This window comes from Sparus aurata, chromosome 21 (assembly GCF_900880675.1).
Source record: "Sparus aurata chromosome 21, fSpaAur1.1, whole genome shotgun sequence".
NCBI classification, from domain to species: Eukaryota; Metazoa; Chordata; class Actinopteri; order Spariformes; family Sparidae; genus Sparus; species Sparus aurata.
In genome coordinates, this window is record NC_044207.1 from 12,106,385 (window position 1) to 12,119,433 (window position 13,049).

General features: G+C 42.9%; 2 protein-coding genes across 5 annotated transcripts in view; one reads left to right on the forward strand and one right to left on the reverse strand.

The window, feature by feature from the left end:
- Positions 1 to 100: 100 nt before the first annotated feature.
- Positions 101 to 4,270, forward strand: LOC115573082 (V-type proton ATPase subunit d 1-like). 2 transcript variants are annotated; one of them, XM_030403705.1, is made up of 8 exons: positions 101 to 774; positions 1,333 to 1,504; positions 1,744 to 1,922; positions 2,570 to 2,649; positions 2,931 to 3,008; positions 3,107 to 3,283; positions 3,360 to 3,437; positions 3,716 to 4,270. In XM_030403705.1, exons 1-8 carry the CDS (start codon positions 381 to 383, stop codon positions 3,887 to 3,889), a joined length of 1,332 nt encoding a protein of 443 aa, XP_030259565.1. In that variant the 5' UTR covers positions 101 to 380; the 3' UTR covers positions 3,890 to 4,270. The 2 variants fall into 2 exon arrangements, with proteins under 2 accessions (XP_030259565.1, XP_030259566.1); XM_030403706.1 differs by having other exon boundaries at positions 3,360 to 3,442; positions 3,716 to 3,835.
- A 4-nt stretch (positions 4,271 to 4,274) lies between these two features.
- LOC115573083 (uncharacterized) overlaps positions 4,275 to 13,049 on the reverse strand; it is a 44,450-nt gene continuing 35,675 nt past the window's right edge. For 2 of the 3 annotated variants that reach the window (XM_030403707.1, XM_030403709.1), the window contains 9 exons: positions 10,262 to 10,449; positions 9,785 to 9,882; positions 8,189 to 8,373; positions 7,850 to 8,049; positions 5,674 to 5,842; positions 5,471 to 5,589; positions 5,233 to 5,358; positions 4,775 to 4,901; positions 4,275 to 4,627 (listed from right to left, as the gene is read on the reverse strand). In XM_030403707.1, the coding sequence (XP_030259567.1) occupies positions 4,617 to 4,627; positions 4,775 to 4,901; positions 5,233 to 5,358; positions 5,471 to 5,589; positions 5,674 to 5,842; positions 7,850 to 8,049; positions 8,189 to 8,373; positions 9,785 to 9,882; positions 10,262 to 10,449 (1,223 nt within the window). In that variant the 3' untranslated portion in view covers positions 4,275 to 4,616. The remainder of the gene's footprint in view (positions 4,628 to 4,774; positions 4,902 to 5,232; positions 5,359 to 5,470; positions 5,590 to 5,673; positions 5,843 to 7,849; positions 8,050 to 8,188; positions 8,374 to 9,784; positions 9,883 to 10,261; positions 10,450 to 13,049) is intronic. The other variant, XM_030403708.1, reaches the window with a different exon arrangement.

Below are 13,049 nucleotides of genomic sequence, written 5' to 3' on the forward strand. Positions count from 1 at the left end.
GAACAGGGTGTTTTTTTTCGTATGCATTTGTTTTTCACTCTTTTTTTATGCACACACAAGTTAGTGTAAATAAAGAAATAAAGAACTATAGTGAGTTTTTGCCCCTGTTACATTCGGGCAGGTATATTTTAAGATAGTAAAATGCAATTCTTTTGACAGGCACCTGGATTTTCCTCTGAAAAACAAGTGTTCAGTGTCCATTTTATTCCACCTAATTTGAACCTACACCATGTACAACTGTATGATGTGGACCCATTGTGTGTTCCAGCTAATAGGGGCAGTTACAGGTTATCTGTAGCCATAATTCTGCATAGAAAAATGAAGGCAATGTTCAAACTCAGTGGAGATGCGTATAAACTTTCAAAAGAGCCCCAAACTATATGCCTGTTCCTACCAAATGCCTCAACATGAGCTTTGATTTTACTTTGAGCGAGACTGGGATCGGCATCTCAGCCTCACAGCAGGAACTGAGACAGCAGAAAGGCTTTAAGGGCAGATCTGGAATTTTTTGCTGTCAAAGAGGAAGGGAAAATAACTGCATGAATGTTAGTCAGAGAGGGAATAATGCAGAAGTTACCTTAAAAGAGGCACCACTGCAAAGGGAGACATCACTTCCAAGTGCAGCCAGGCTTGTTGAGAGCTCATTTGGCATCATGGCAGAGCTCACTTTCAACGTGGATCATGGCTATCTGGAGGGGCTCGTTCGAGGGATGAAGGCCGGGATTCTGACCAGTACTGACTATCACAATCTGGCCCAGTGCGACACACTCGAGGGTGAGAACATTGTACCATGTTGTCATTTTTGGAATGTATCAGGCCTGCAGCTGCCTCCTTTTAAAAATGTTCTTGTGTGTGCGGGCTCCTCAAAGGTAGCTGCCACTCCTTATCAGCTTCTTCAGCTGGAACCAATTTTTCAAGGAGATAAACTGAACGCTGTTTCCAAGAAAGAGTTACTGTCTGGGAGATGGAAGTCGGAGAGAACGAGACCATGGAGACATTAGGTTGAAGTGTATATTCAGGATTCTAATTCTCTGAACAGACCCCTGAATTGTAAAAGGTCATCATATATCACATTGTTTTGCATATAATCTGAATGTCTGTAGTGTGTGGGTCATTATCAGCTATGAAATGTGTTCAACGGTCAGAAATAGCCATGTGATTAATAAACTGTGTTATGATTCAACTCCAGCAGCCAAACAGGAAGTGGCTGTGGAAAAAAAACCAACATGATTTCAGAGCGGAGACGCCTGTTATGTGCTGGACACAACTTAAGCCAAGACAATTAAAGAAGTTGAGAACAAAAACTCCGGACAATGTCTTTCCTCTCCTCAGACATGAAGCTGCACCTGCAGAGTACAGATTACGGGAAGCTGCTGTCCTCGTCTGAAGAGGACCTGACTGTGTCTCTGGTGGACAGCAAGCTGAGGGCGAACCTGGTGACTGAGTTCAGCTGCCTTCGCTCCAACGCCCTGCCTCCACTATCAACCTTCCTTGACTACATCACGTATGCTTTGACACGAAATGTGCTAAACGATAAATTACGCAAAGGTCACAAGATGAGCAAACAGCCACATGACTCATTTACTCCCTGAATATATCCATTCAACAGTTTGTCTTGCTCATCTCCAAAAGAAACCTAATTTTGCTGAATATAAAGGCATATTTGTAGGGAATGGAGCAATATAAAATGCCCTGCAGATACAAAAAAAAGGCACATCCGTCTACTCTGCTCTGTTGCCATAGCTACAGCTACATGATCGACAATGTGGTGATGCTGATCACCGGGGCCCTGAAACAGAGAGATGTGGCAGAGCTCCTCCCGCGGTGTCACCCGTTGGGAGCCTTCGACCAAATGGCAGCTGTGGGCATCGCTCGCACCCCGACTGAGCTCTACTCAGCCATTCTGGTGGACACACCACTGGGTAAATTCACCACATTATCTGCCGTTTAATCACCAAAGATTTAGCAATAATAGTACCCTTTCAGTCACAGAGTCTTTGCACGTCACTAAACTAATTATACATCACCAGGTTACAGTGGAAATCCTTGAAATATGGAAGCCCAAATGTGACAAAAGACAAATTGAAAAAATTATCTGTTCATTAGTCGACTTACTAGGCCGAAAATGTATTAGATTTTTTTACATTAACGTCAAAATTTTGATTTCAGGCCTTGTCACCCAGGGAGAGTTACAGTAAAAATCGTCTGCATGTTTTCACAGAGTATGTAGTTCTCAAGGTTTGGTGATGACTGCAGAAAAACTCAATAAACAACTCTAACCACAGCAACTGGCGAGCTAGGCACTGAACACACTAGCCAGTGGGTTTAGCATCATCACTGTAAACACTACTCTGAGTTAGATAAACCTAAAAATGACAGTGTTGGTGTTTACATCAGCAGCCTAGGAGCTTTAGACTGGGATGTGTCGGGGCTAGCTGGTTATTGCTTACTTATATCTTTGCAAGAAGATACATGGATGTCAGAACTGCTTTTGAACCTCTGTTGATAATTTTAGTATCTAAGTACTGAAGTTAGTCTAACTGATGCCCGCCGATGTGTTGTGTCATAGCTCCGTTTTTCCAGGATGCTGTGTCTGAGTCCAACCTGGATGAGATGGAAGCTGAGATCCTCAGGAACAAACTGTATAAGGTGACTTCAACATGGCTTATGACAAAAGGATCATATTAAAATGAAGCTACTCCGACAAATAGCAAATGTGTGTGTGTACGTGTGTGTGTGTGTGCGTGTGTGTGTGTGTTCAAGATTCTGGACTGCAAAGATTTATTAACGTTTCAAATGTGTGTAACAACTGCAGATGTTATAAAGTTGTGCAACAGCGTGCTGAAAGCTGAAGTTACCATGTTAGGTTGAGGGCCAGGGTTTCTGAGCCAGCAGGCACTTCTGAGCTTTATGGGTTTATTTTTTCAAAGGCGTACATCGAGTCTTTCCACTCCTTCTGCAAGAACATCGGTGGTGTCACAGCGGATATAATGTGTCCTGTCCTCGAGGTACTGTGACCGTGTCCATTGATGGATTTGTTGAATTTCCACATACTATATCTGACCTCCCAACGAAAATGCTCTGCCTGTATGTGTGTGCGCTGCAGTTTGAGGCGGACAGGCGGACCTTCATCATCACAGTGAACTCCTTCGGGACAGAGCTCAGCGGCGCAGATAAGAGTGCACTGTATCCATCTTGTGGCAAACTTTACCCTGAGGGGCTGCGACTGCTGGCCAAGGCAGAGGACCACGAGCAGGTCAAAGCTGTGGCCAACTGTTATCCAGTGAGTCTCTGATTACAGCATCCGCGTTGTTATTAAGTCAGACACTTGGTTTTCTCTAACCATAATTTTTTTGCAGGAGTATAAGCTCATTTTTGATGACCCTGAGCCAGGAGCTGATTTTAAGACTCTGGAGGACAGATTCTTTGAACAAGAGGTAAAGTAAATGTATCGTTCTTCGGTAAAACTGTAGTGAGTCAAGCTTTGTTGGCACCCCAGATGATTTCTCGTAATCTTATCATTTAAAACAAACATTTGAACCGAGCAACACATTTCATACCTCTGCTTTTTTTTTTTTTTTTTGAGCGGCTTATTTCAATTATTTTGAGATGATGCATACAAGTAAACAGTGCATACAAGAACATCACATGCTATACGTGCTTCATGCATATCTGCCTCTCTGGCTTTAACACTCACCCCTTTTTCTTTTCACAGGTGAAGCTGAACATGCTTGCTTTCCTGCAGCAGTTCCACTTCGGAGTATTTTACTCCTACGTCAAACTGAAGGAGCAAGAGAGTCGCAACATCGTCTGGATCGCTGAGTGCGTCACACAGAGACAAAAGTCCAAGATACACAACTACATACCCATCTTCCCGGGAACACATTAACTGAGCAATAAAGAGACATGTGTAGATCTATTTAAAAGGTGCAATATGTAAGAAGTGGCCACCTGTGAAGTTTATACTCCAAACAATTAGAGGGCAGCACATCGCCAGAGTGACCACTAACTGTAGCTGCCATTAGCTAGTTAGCTCAGTTAGCTGTGTAGCTAGCAATTGCAACTGGAAGTTCAGGAAACCTTGAGTTTTGGTGTCTACATCCTTCACTAACTTCAGCAGATGTCTCTGCAACACAGTATATATAAGTTCACATTCTGCTGATACTTTGTTGACTTTCGTGAATGTTTGCAATTAAAATTAGAACATATTGCACCTTTAACATACAGCTGTAAGATATCATACATGGAGGTAATAAATGCACTTTACCAATAAGTATTTGTTGATCTCTTTATGATCTAAGTTCGGTTGTGAGGATTAGTTACAGTCACAAATATGTTCAGTGTTTGCACTACAGACCACAGAGAATACAAGAACGAGGCCTCTACGTGTTAGCGTGTTCACATTCACATTACTGGCACAATATCTGCATGTCCAAACAGGACAGAAGTGTGCATCACAGGAGGTATGATATTGTGTAACTATACAATGTGGTACAAAATTCAATAAAAAAGTATATAAGTCACATGTCATAAACAGTGGTATGAAAGTGTAGTTTTAGCAGCTAACAGAGGTCATGAAATCACGTGGCTGTGCTCTTCATTGGCTCGACCTTTCTTCAAGCTTTCACTGAAACAGAACGGAAAACAGGTCAAATCATTCTTTTGTTTCGATACATTTCAAACATCTGCAGCACCACATTAAGCACAGCACATTAACAGATCAGAAACAGTTTGAGTCTATTAATGCCCATATTGGTCCTGTGGTCTGACTTACAGCACTGTGCAGGGATCTCCAGAGGTATGTAGTTCTGCTGGCAGAGATGAGCAAAAGCAGATGCTAATCTGCACGGTGCTCTGGAGGAACTCAGCTCACACACTGACAAGAACTGACCAGGATCCACCTGGTGACAGAGGGGCTGCTATAAACACAAGGCTCACACAAACAGCACATTTATATTCTCTGACAGATATCAAATCCAAAAAACAGTTTCCTCCATGTCACATCCTTCACTTCACGTCAGGCAGTGTTGTCCAACAAGGAGTTTTGCAACTGGCTATGAAACGCTCGCAATAAAGCCATGATCTACCAAAGCAAGCAAGACCATCAGTGAGAAGATTAGTGAATCTTAATGCCCGTCATCAGGTTGGATCAGTCATAAATGTACTTAACTATCAAGTACATCCACAAACGCTGAGAAGACAAAGCGCTCATGTGTATTTTTTTTAACTCACCACCCTGAAACAGGAACTCAGCGGCGAATCCGGAGAGGAGAACAGAAAGTCGCAGCTCACAGGGCTCGTGGTCGCTTTGGGAAAGTGCTCTGACACACCTGGTGGTTTAATACACCCTGATCTCATCTGAAGACACACAAAATCAAACTACAGATGAGAACTGGACACTTGGCTACTAAACTACACGACAGTATGAATTGGCAGACATTAAAGACACAAGAATTTAGATTTTGCTTACAAGTCTGACCTGCCAACTGTAGAAAAACCTGCCCAGGTTTTCAGATTGAGATCCATCAGGCAAAGGAGAGTCGTTGCCTGCTTCGTTGTCGTTGGTCCCAAACAGACCAGTGGACATTCCTAATTAGATAACATCATGTTTAACCATCTGTACAACTGGCAATGTATTTGTCCCATGTCAAACTGAATGACTTGTTTTCCTACCATGCAACCACCCTTCAAGGGTGAAGCTGCACAACTCAAGCAACAGGTCGCATGTCACTGTCGCTCCGTTCTGGTTGGACACCTGCACAATGTTTGGACCACTTCTGACCACCACGCCATGGTCACTGTGAAATGTGTTAATTACAGCTTTGTTGCAGTTGGCCTTCACCTGTGAGACAAACATCTTGTTTTATTTTAACAAACATGAGCATGAGCGTTGGCGTCTTAATTTATCACATCAATCATGTTTTTCACATGGGAAAAGTTAGCTTCTTAACATGGGGTAACGTTATGAAAGTGGTCTAGCGTGGTCTAAATTTTCAAGGCGCTATTTGTAAGATATGGCCATTACTTCAATGGTTGCAATATGTAAGAATTGGCCACCTGTATACTGTTTATGACTGTCGCTACTGTTAGCTTGTAAACTCTTTTAGTCGGGTTTACACCCCTAGCACAAAACCTGAAAAGAGGAGGTTTTCAGGCCCTGGGCTAGCTAGTTAGCATGCTAACTTAAGTAGACGCAGTGTCTCTAAAACACAATACATAGATGCCTTTTCTAAAAATGTCAACACTAACCCTTGTCTTGTTTTTTTGCTTAAAAAGCTGTAGTCTGTAACTATTTTTGTTATATTTTCTAAAATTGTCATTATGATCTGACAGTAGAATAAGATACAGGTCAGTTGTGTAAAAATCCACTGTCTGTGGCTCCGCCCAGTGGCCCTAATTTCATTTGCAAGAATACACCGCTCCCGGTTCAACACAGCCAATCACAGCCATAGAGAATATCAGTCACTCACATGCATTCGCAGCCCCCCCTCCATCATGCAGCGCCAACTGGGAAGTGCCCCTCCCCCGCGAAGGCACAGTGCCTGCTCTTACCTGGTCAGATACATTCAATCCCAAACTGTAAACAATGGTGGAGAACAGACAACAACAACAGAGCCGAAAAATGCCCCACCATTGCCCACGTCAAAGAGAAGAAATAAGAAGACTGATGAAGAAAAGTAGTGGAAAAAGAAAGAATTGGACCGAGCCAGAGAGAAAACAAGGATACATATCGGAGCGTCATTTCAGAGGTGGAGGGAGCTGCAGGATTTGTAAGGACTCAAGAGCGACACAGACTTAGCTGCTTGACTGCTTTTCTGCTGGACAAGTAAGCACCCCTGCTTGATATATGTTTCACTCTGTGTTTAAACCACAAGACTATGGTGGTGGCGGTTACAGTAATACTCGCAATAGCGCATATCGCCATACAATGTTGCTACATAGCTTGTCGGTCAAGCTAGCTTATTAGCTTGTATGCTAACTCCGGTTTTTAGCATTGTGTTTATGGCTACTGGTTAGCAAAAGTGTCTTTCAAGTGACGGGTAGTTATAACGTTAGTGTGTGTTCACTACTCTCTGAAGTGGCTGAATTGGTTTAGAGAAATAATTTAACTCATGCTTCAGAGAAAATATGTTGCACCAGGTAATGATTTTAGCTGGTAACTTCGTCTACAGCGATGTGAGGAATAGTGGTTGTTACTCGGGATATCTACCATGATCTGCATGAGGCACTCTTCATTGTAATTCAGTTGCATTGATCAGAAATAGAACAATCGGGGCTTATGTTGTTGTCTTTATTTTGGATGTGACATCTTGGTTATCTGGCGTCCTCTGTTACGATGGTTACAAGCCTTCAGACTGCAACCCGTCAGTCTTGGAGGCTCTGTTCAGCCCCTGTCTCATATCCAGCCGTGTTCACTGGGAAGCGGTCAACCACTGTCAAGCTGAGCATCGCTCAGCAACTTCCTGTCAGCTAATAGGGCAACTTAGCTCCTCAGCTAACTGAGCCGTCAGTAATTTTAAGTCAAGCCCCCTGAAGTCGGATTTCCAACTCAGACAGTCAGACATGCCTAACAATCCAAGTAGGCGGCTCTGTGCATCAACAGCTGTGAAAGCTGTAGAATATGTTATTTATTAGCATTTTTGCTGTCTCATTAAATCAGTCTCATTAAAACAAACAGTACCGTCAGTCAGTCAACTTGGGTATGATGTTATTCCTAGCTACGATATGACTTCTAAGGTGAATGGGACGCACCAACAACAGAGTCAAATTCTGACGATTTTTTACAAATGACACCTTTATGTTTGTGGTATTAAGTGAGACGAGCTCTGTCACCAACATTAACACTGACCTGCCCATTGTGCTGAATGTTGATGGTGCTGTTATTCATTCCTATCAGAAGGAAGCTCTGTGAGTCTGATCTGAGCAGCAGCGTGAATGAAGGGTCAGCGCTGACGTCTTGAGCGAGGAGCAGCGGGCAGGAGGCCGGGAGTTCATACAGGTGGCCGTCGAACGTCACTACAAACTGATCTGCCACCAACAGAGCTTGGTCTTATGGAGAGAGACAGAATGAGAAAGACATCCTGGTTACGTTTTGTCCACGCAAATATCCTGGTTCCAACATGAGATACTGCAAAATAACTGAATCCTCCGTTACAGACATCCCTCAAAAACGTCAAGTTGGTCTTACGTCTAAACGGGCTGTCCATGATCTTCTTCTTGAGGCGGTATAGTTCAGCCATGGGTCTGACAGAGGCGAGACTCTGCAGGGGCCTCAGGAGCCACTCTTCCAGAAGGATCTCCACCAGTCCAGCCTCGGCCACCCTGGACCAGGGGAGCGGTGGCAGCGGCACTGATGCAATCACTGAACACTCGCTGGAGAAAACAAGAACAGTTCATTCAAAATATCTGATCTGTTTTGGTCACGATTGGCAGAGCAAATTCAACCACCACATTTACAAGTCATATTGAATCAAGTCACTGATGGCATATGTAATTTAGACATCCCAAGAAACGTTCACATCTTTCATGCCTAGCTTTTATCTTGACATCCTTTGAGCTTAGTTCTCACTAGACAAGTGAGTATTGAAATATAATGAATAATACATAACGTCACTTCTCTAACATCTTTATTCCTCATCCCACCCTCATATTTATTTAATTCAGTAGTTCGTACTGTAAGAAAACAACCATCGTAGCAAGAGTGTACAACATTATCTGTATCTTTCTAACCAACTAAATGATCTGTATCTGTATCCATGCTCGGAATTAGCATTGAGCCTGATGTGGATACGGGTTGAACTTAATATTTATTAGGAAACTATTAAAGAACAGCCTCAGAATCGAGCCTCAGGCCAATGTTTCTGATCACAAGAGGAAGTAAACTATTTACAGAACAAGTATTTTTATGAACTTGAACTTATAAATTACAGTCAGCTACCCACATGCTATGTCCGTATGTCCACAGGTACAGATTCTGACCATCTTTCCTACACCACACATTATCTGTATCAGATACTCGTTTCAGTCACCAATATAAAATAAGTCATAATAACCCACAGTCATTAAACTTGAACACTTGTTAATCTGAGTCTGTCCCTTTCAGAATGACTGAGTGTGCCTGCATGATGTGATGTCACCTAGAACATCAGAAATTAATGTTGCTCCTCACCCATCATTAAAACCTGACTGATCACATTTTTTTGCAATGTCAAAGCTCAGCAACCCAACGAAAAACACAGGAAAGATGTGCACATGTGAGAGATAATTCTCTCTGACATGCACAGACTTTTTGAAAAGGGTCTATTTTTACCCAAACAACGATTTCCTAAACCTAACCAAGTTCTTTAGTTCCATATACCAAACCAGACAGTGATAGAAAACTGAAAAGAAACAAAAAATAATAATTGAACAATATATTTTAAGAACATCACCAATAAGGCGATATCAGGTATGCCTTCGATAGTTTGTGATACCTTAAATTAGGACATAAAATCTTGGTAATTAGTTCAATCTAATAAAACTGTATAGTGTGAATTGGGCCTTTTTAAGTGAAGGCCCGAGGACACCAGTACATTAGCATTCTTAAAAAGCTCCAATTAAAACAGAAACAGTAAACGCTTATTTAAAGTCTTTAGGAACAAACTGAAACATTGGACTGATATAACAAAACACCTGTTAGGTTAAAAGAAAGTGCAGCTCTGAGGTCTGCGGGTGACCCAGTCAGGAGGATTCAGTTTAAGTAATAAAGAAATTCTTTTCATGGACGTCTCAGACATGTACGGACCTGGGGGAGAATTTGTAGACAGAGGCCAGTCGTTTCCTGACTCCAGACAGAGCCATGGCCAATCTGGTCTCCATCCAGTGGTAGGTATGCTGACCGGCCTGATTCAAACACAACACCAACCATTAATATGCATTAATGAGTGTGTTTACACACATTTTAGTGTGCTATTCTCACATATACTGAGTTTAGTCAGATCATGTGGGCTGTATTAACATGTTTATCATCATGTTTTAGGTTTTACTGACTAATTATGATGTAACTTGAGTTGATGATGCAACTGCACACATTGCAGAATGACAGAAACCTGGATCAGCTGTTTGCACGCCGCAGTATCAAAGTTTCTAGCATATCCAGTTTTATTGAAACCAGTCTTTGAAATCCAGTCCTAACTGGGACAGCTCTGTGCATGTAAACATCCTAAAATAATCACAAAAAAATGCTTTAAACTAGAAAGGTGGCCGTGTGCAGATGTCTCACCACATCCAGTGCGACGCTGAGCGCGGCAACACCGGCCTGCGCCAGCGGCCTCAGCTGAGGGTTCCCCAACAGAACAGGCAGGACCTCCACCAGCCCGTCACTCCACAGCGAAACAGCCTCCTTCCACAATGTCTCCGGCCTCTGGCCCTTCACATCCTGGTACACACCTGCCAGAGTGGCCAGGGGCCCTGAGGATGGAGGACGACACAGTGTCAGGGTTTTGCTCTTTACACATCGTGCATTACAGTAAGTGTTGTCATTTTAACTAACTTCCTCTGGATTTTGATGTTAGCAATCCCCTCCTCCCCTCTGCCACACAACACATGAACATGCAGTAGTAATCAACAGCCATAGATACCAGAAAATGTATTTCCTTTGTTACTGCATGAGCAGGTGGAGGAGAGACGTGTGCTACTGACCAAACACTCTATAACAATTATAACTGTTAGAATATAGTGTGATCCAACATTTATTTTAATAAAAATATATCACCGTATTCACCGTAGCTGTTGATGCTGTTCTATGAGAGCGGCAGCAGATAAACAAACAAACAGCATGAAGTAGACGGGTCAGTACAGAAGCGCTGAGAGGCAAGTAAGAAAAACACATTCTGGTGATCCATGTTCCACTTTTTTTGTAAAAGTTTTTGCAGGTGTCATTTCAGCAGATTTGAAGTGTTGTGTGTGTCCATGAACGAGGTGCATACAGTATGTGTATAGTGAGGTTAGCAAGTTATGTAACATATGTTTCACATGTGTTTTTAGATTCCATTAAAAATTGACAGTCATTACTTTAAGTCCCATTTAGAACATGAAGCAGCAGTGATGTGCACAAGGGGGGGGCAGGGTTAGGTGGAGTAGTGAAGTACTCAGAGCCTCTCCCTATGTTGACCAACGACAACATAGTTTGGAGTAGAGAGACAGAGGCATGGCGTGGGCCGTCGCATGTTAGTCCCCATCCCACTTCCCGCTTGCTAGCATGAACCACATGAGAGGAGAAAAGGAGAAAGAAGAGGAGGAGAGGGAGGAGGGAGGGGGTGATGGGAAAGGGTTATTCTCCAACATGTCCAGGCAGAATGACAGACCAGACCCCATCCCAGAGGGGATTAGAGAATTTAAGGTTAGGCATTAAGGAGGGAGGTGGTTAAGTTTAGGGTAAACAAACAGGAGAGGACCTATCAAACAGACACAGCCCGGGTTGTCATCATGGCAAATCCGACACAAGTGGAATACTCTGAACAATGCAGGAGACCACTGCCTGTCATGCCAAAGGCAGCAGGAATGGCCCCTCAGATATTGTGACAGACATTTCCACCTGCTGTCTAAATTTAAGGGAACGTGGGTCTGTTTGTCGGCCCGCGATGCCCCAAAAGCGAAAAACCCACAGGGAATTTCGAGTGATGACATGCAAAGTCAGTGCTCAATGGTGAAGCATTAGAGATTTTATGATTATGTAGAAATATATTAGTCCCTAATGACAAAATGTCGCTCGCTCAGTGAGTTAGGACAATGCTTGGAAGTGTCATCATGTCACGAACCGCCCAAATGGAATACTCTGAACAGTGCAGGGAACTAGTGCAAGTCCTCCGCCCAAGCTAGCATGAGCCCTCCAGGCACTCCTGTTATACCTGAATCCCTCCCATCAGCTAAGACACCGGGAGCACACACAGCCGTAACGGGGGATCTGGCTGCATGCGTCTGATGTGCAGAGCCCCAGGAGAGAATGTGGTGGGTGCAAGGAAGAGCTCAATGATAACGGAAGGCAGGTTAGGGTTAGGGTAGGCAGTCACCCCCCCCCCTTGTGGCCCAATTGTTGAAAAAGCGTGCCAAAGTGCCCTCTTGGTTGGCAAAACACACTAAACTGCCCCCTTGGCTGGTTAAAACATGATAAACTGCCCTCTTGGGAGCCAAAACACGCGCTAAAGTGCCCTCTTGGGAGCCGAAACGCGCGCTAAAGTGTCCTCTTGGGAGCCAAAACACATTCTAAAGTGCCCTTCTTTTTGCCCCTGCCCTTCGAAAAAGTCTGTGCACGCCACTGTGAAGCAGTGATACGAAAACTCCAAATAATTGAGAAAGGATCCTGACAAAAAAAAGAAAAATCATCCATTGAAACCTTCAAAGAAGAAAGAAAATGATCATGATGAAACTTTTCTTTTTTAAAATTTAGTTTCAAAGATGAAAAAACGAGTGAAAATTTAGAAATATGAAAGCCGTCTGTACATAAACCTGACGTCTAGGCTAAAACATGGCAACACTTGAGCTGTCAAATTTAGTGGACGTCTATTTGAAGATAGACAATATTTCACCAGGATTTGCAGTCTTTGCAGTCTAGGGTTTAAAGTGGGCGATCTGAAAACATACATACGTGCATTGTGGTGAATAAAAGGTGTGTTCACGTAAAAAAAATACAAAACAAAATAAAACAAAAAAGTGATGCCACATTTTAAACTGAGGGACAGGCATAACCACCTACATTTGAAGTGAGAGCCCATTGCTCTACTTATCACACCATGACAGCTTGATATATTCTTAGTTTGTAAAGCAGCATATTCTTATTTCTTTACTTGGTTCTGGCTGTGCATGTGCAAATGTTTGTGCACACTCTTTACAGCAGTATTTATATTAATGTATATAAAACTGTTGGCATGACGATGTCCTGGAAGCTTCTTGTTGGCAGCTCATGGTTTATATAGATTGATATTTATGACATTTTTAATGAAACATCAAATGCGTCGAAACTATGTCTTCATGAAGACCTGTCTGACCTTCCAGTGAATTTGAACACTTAA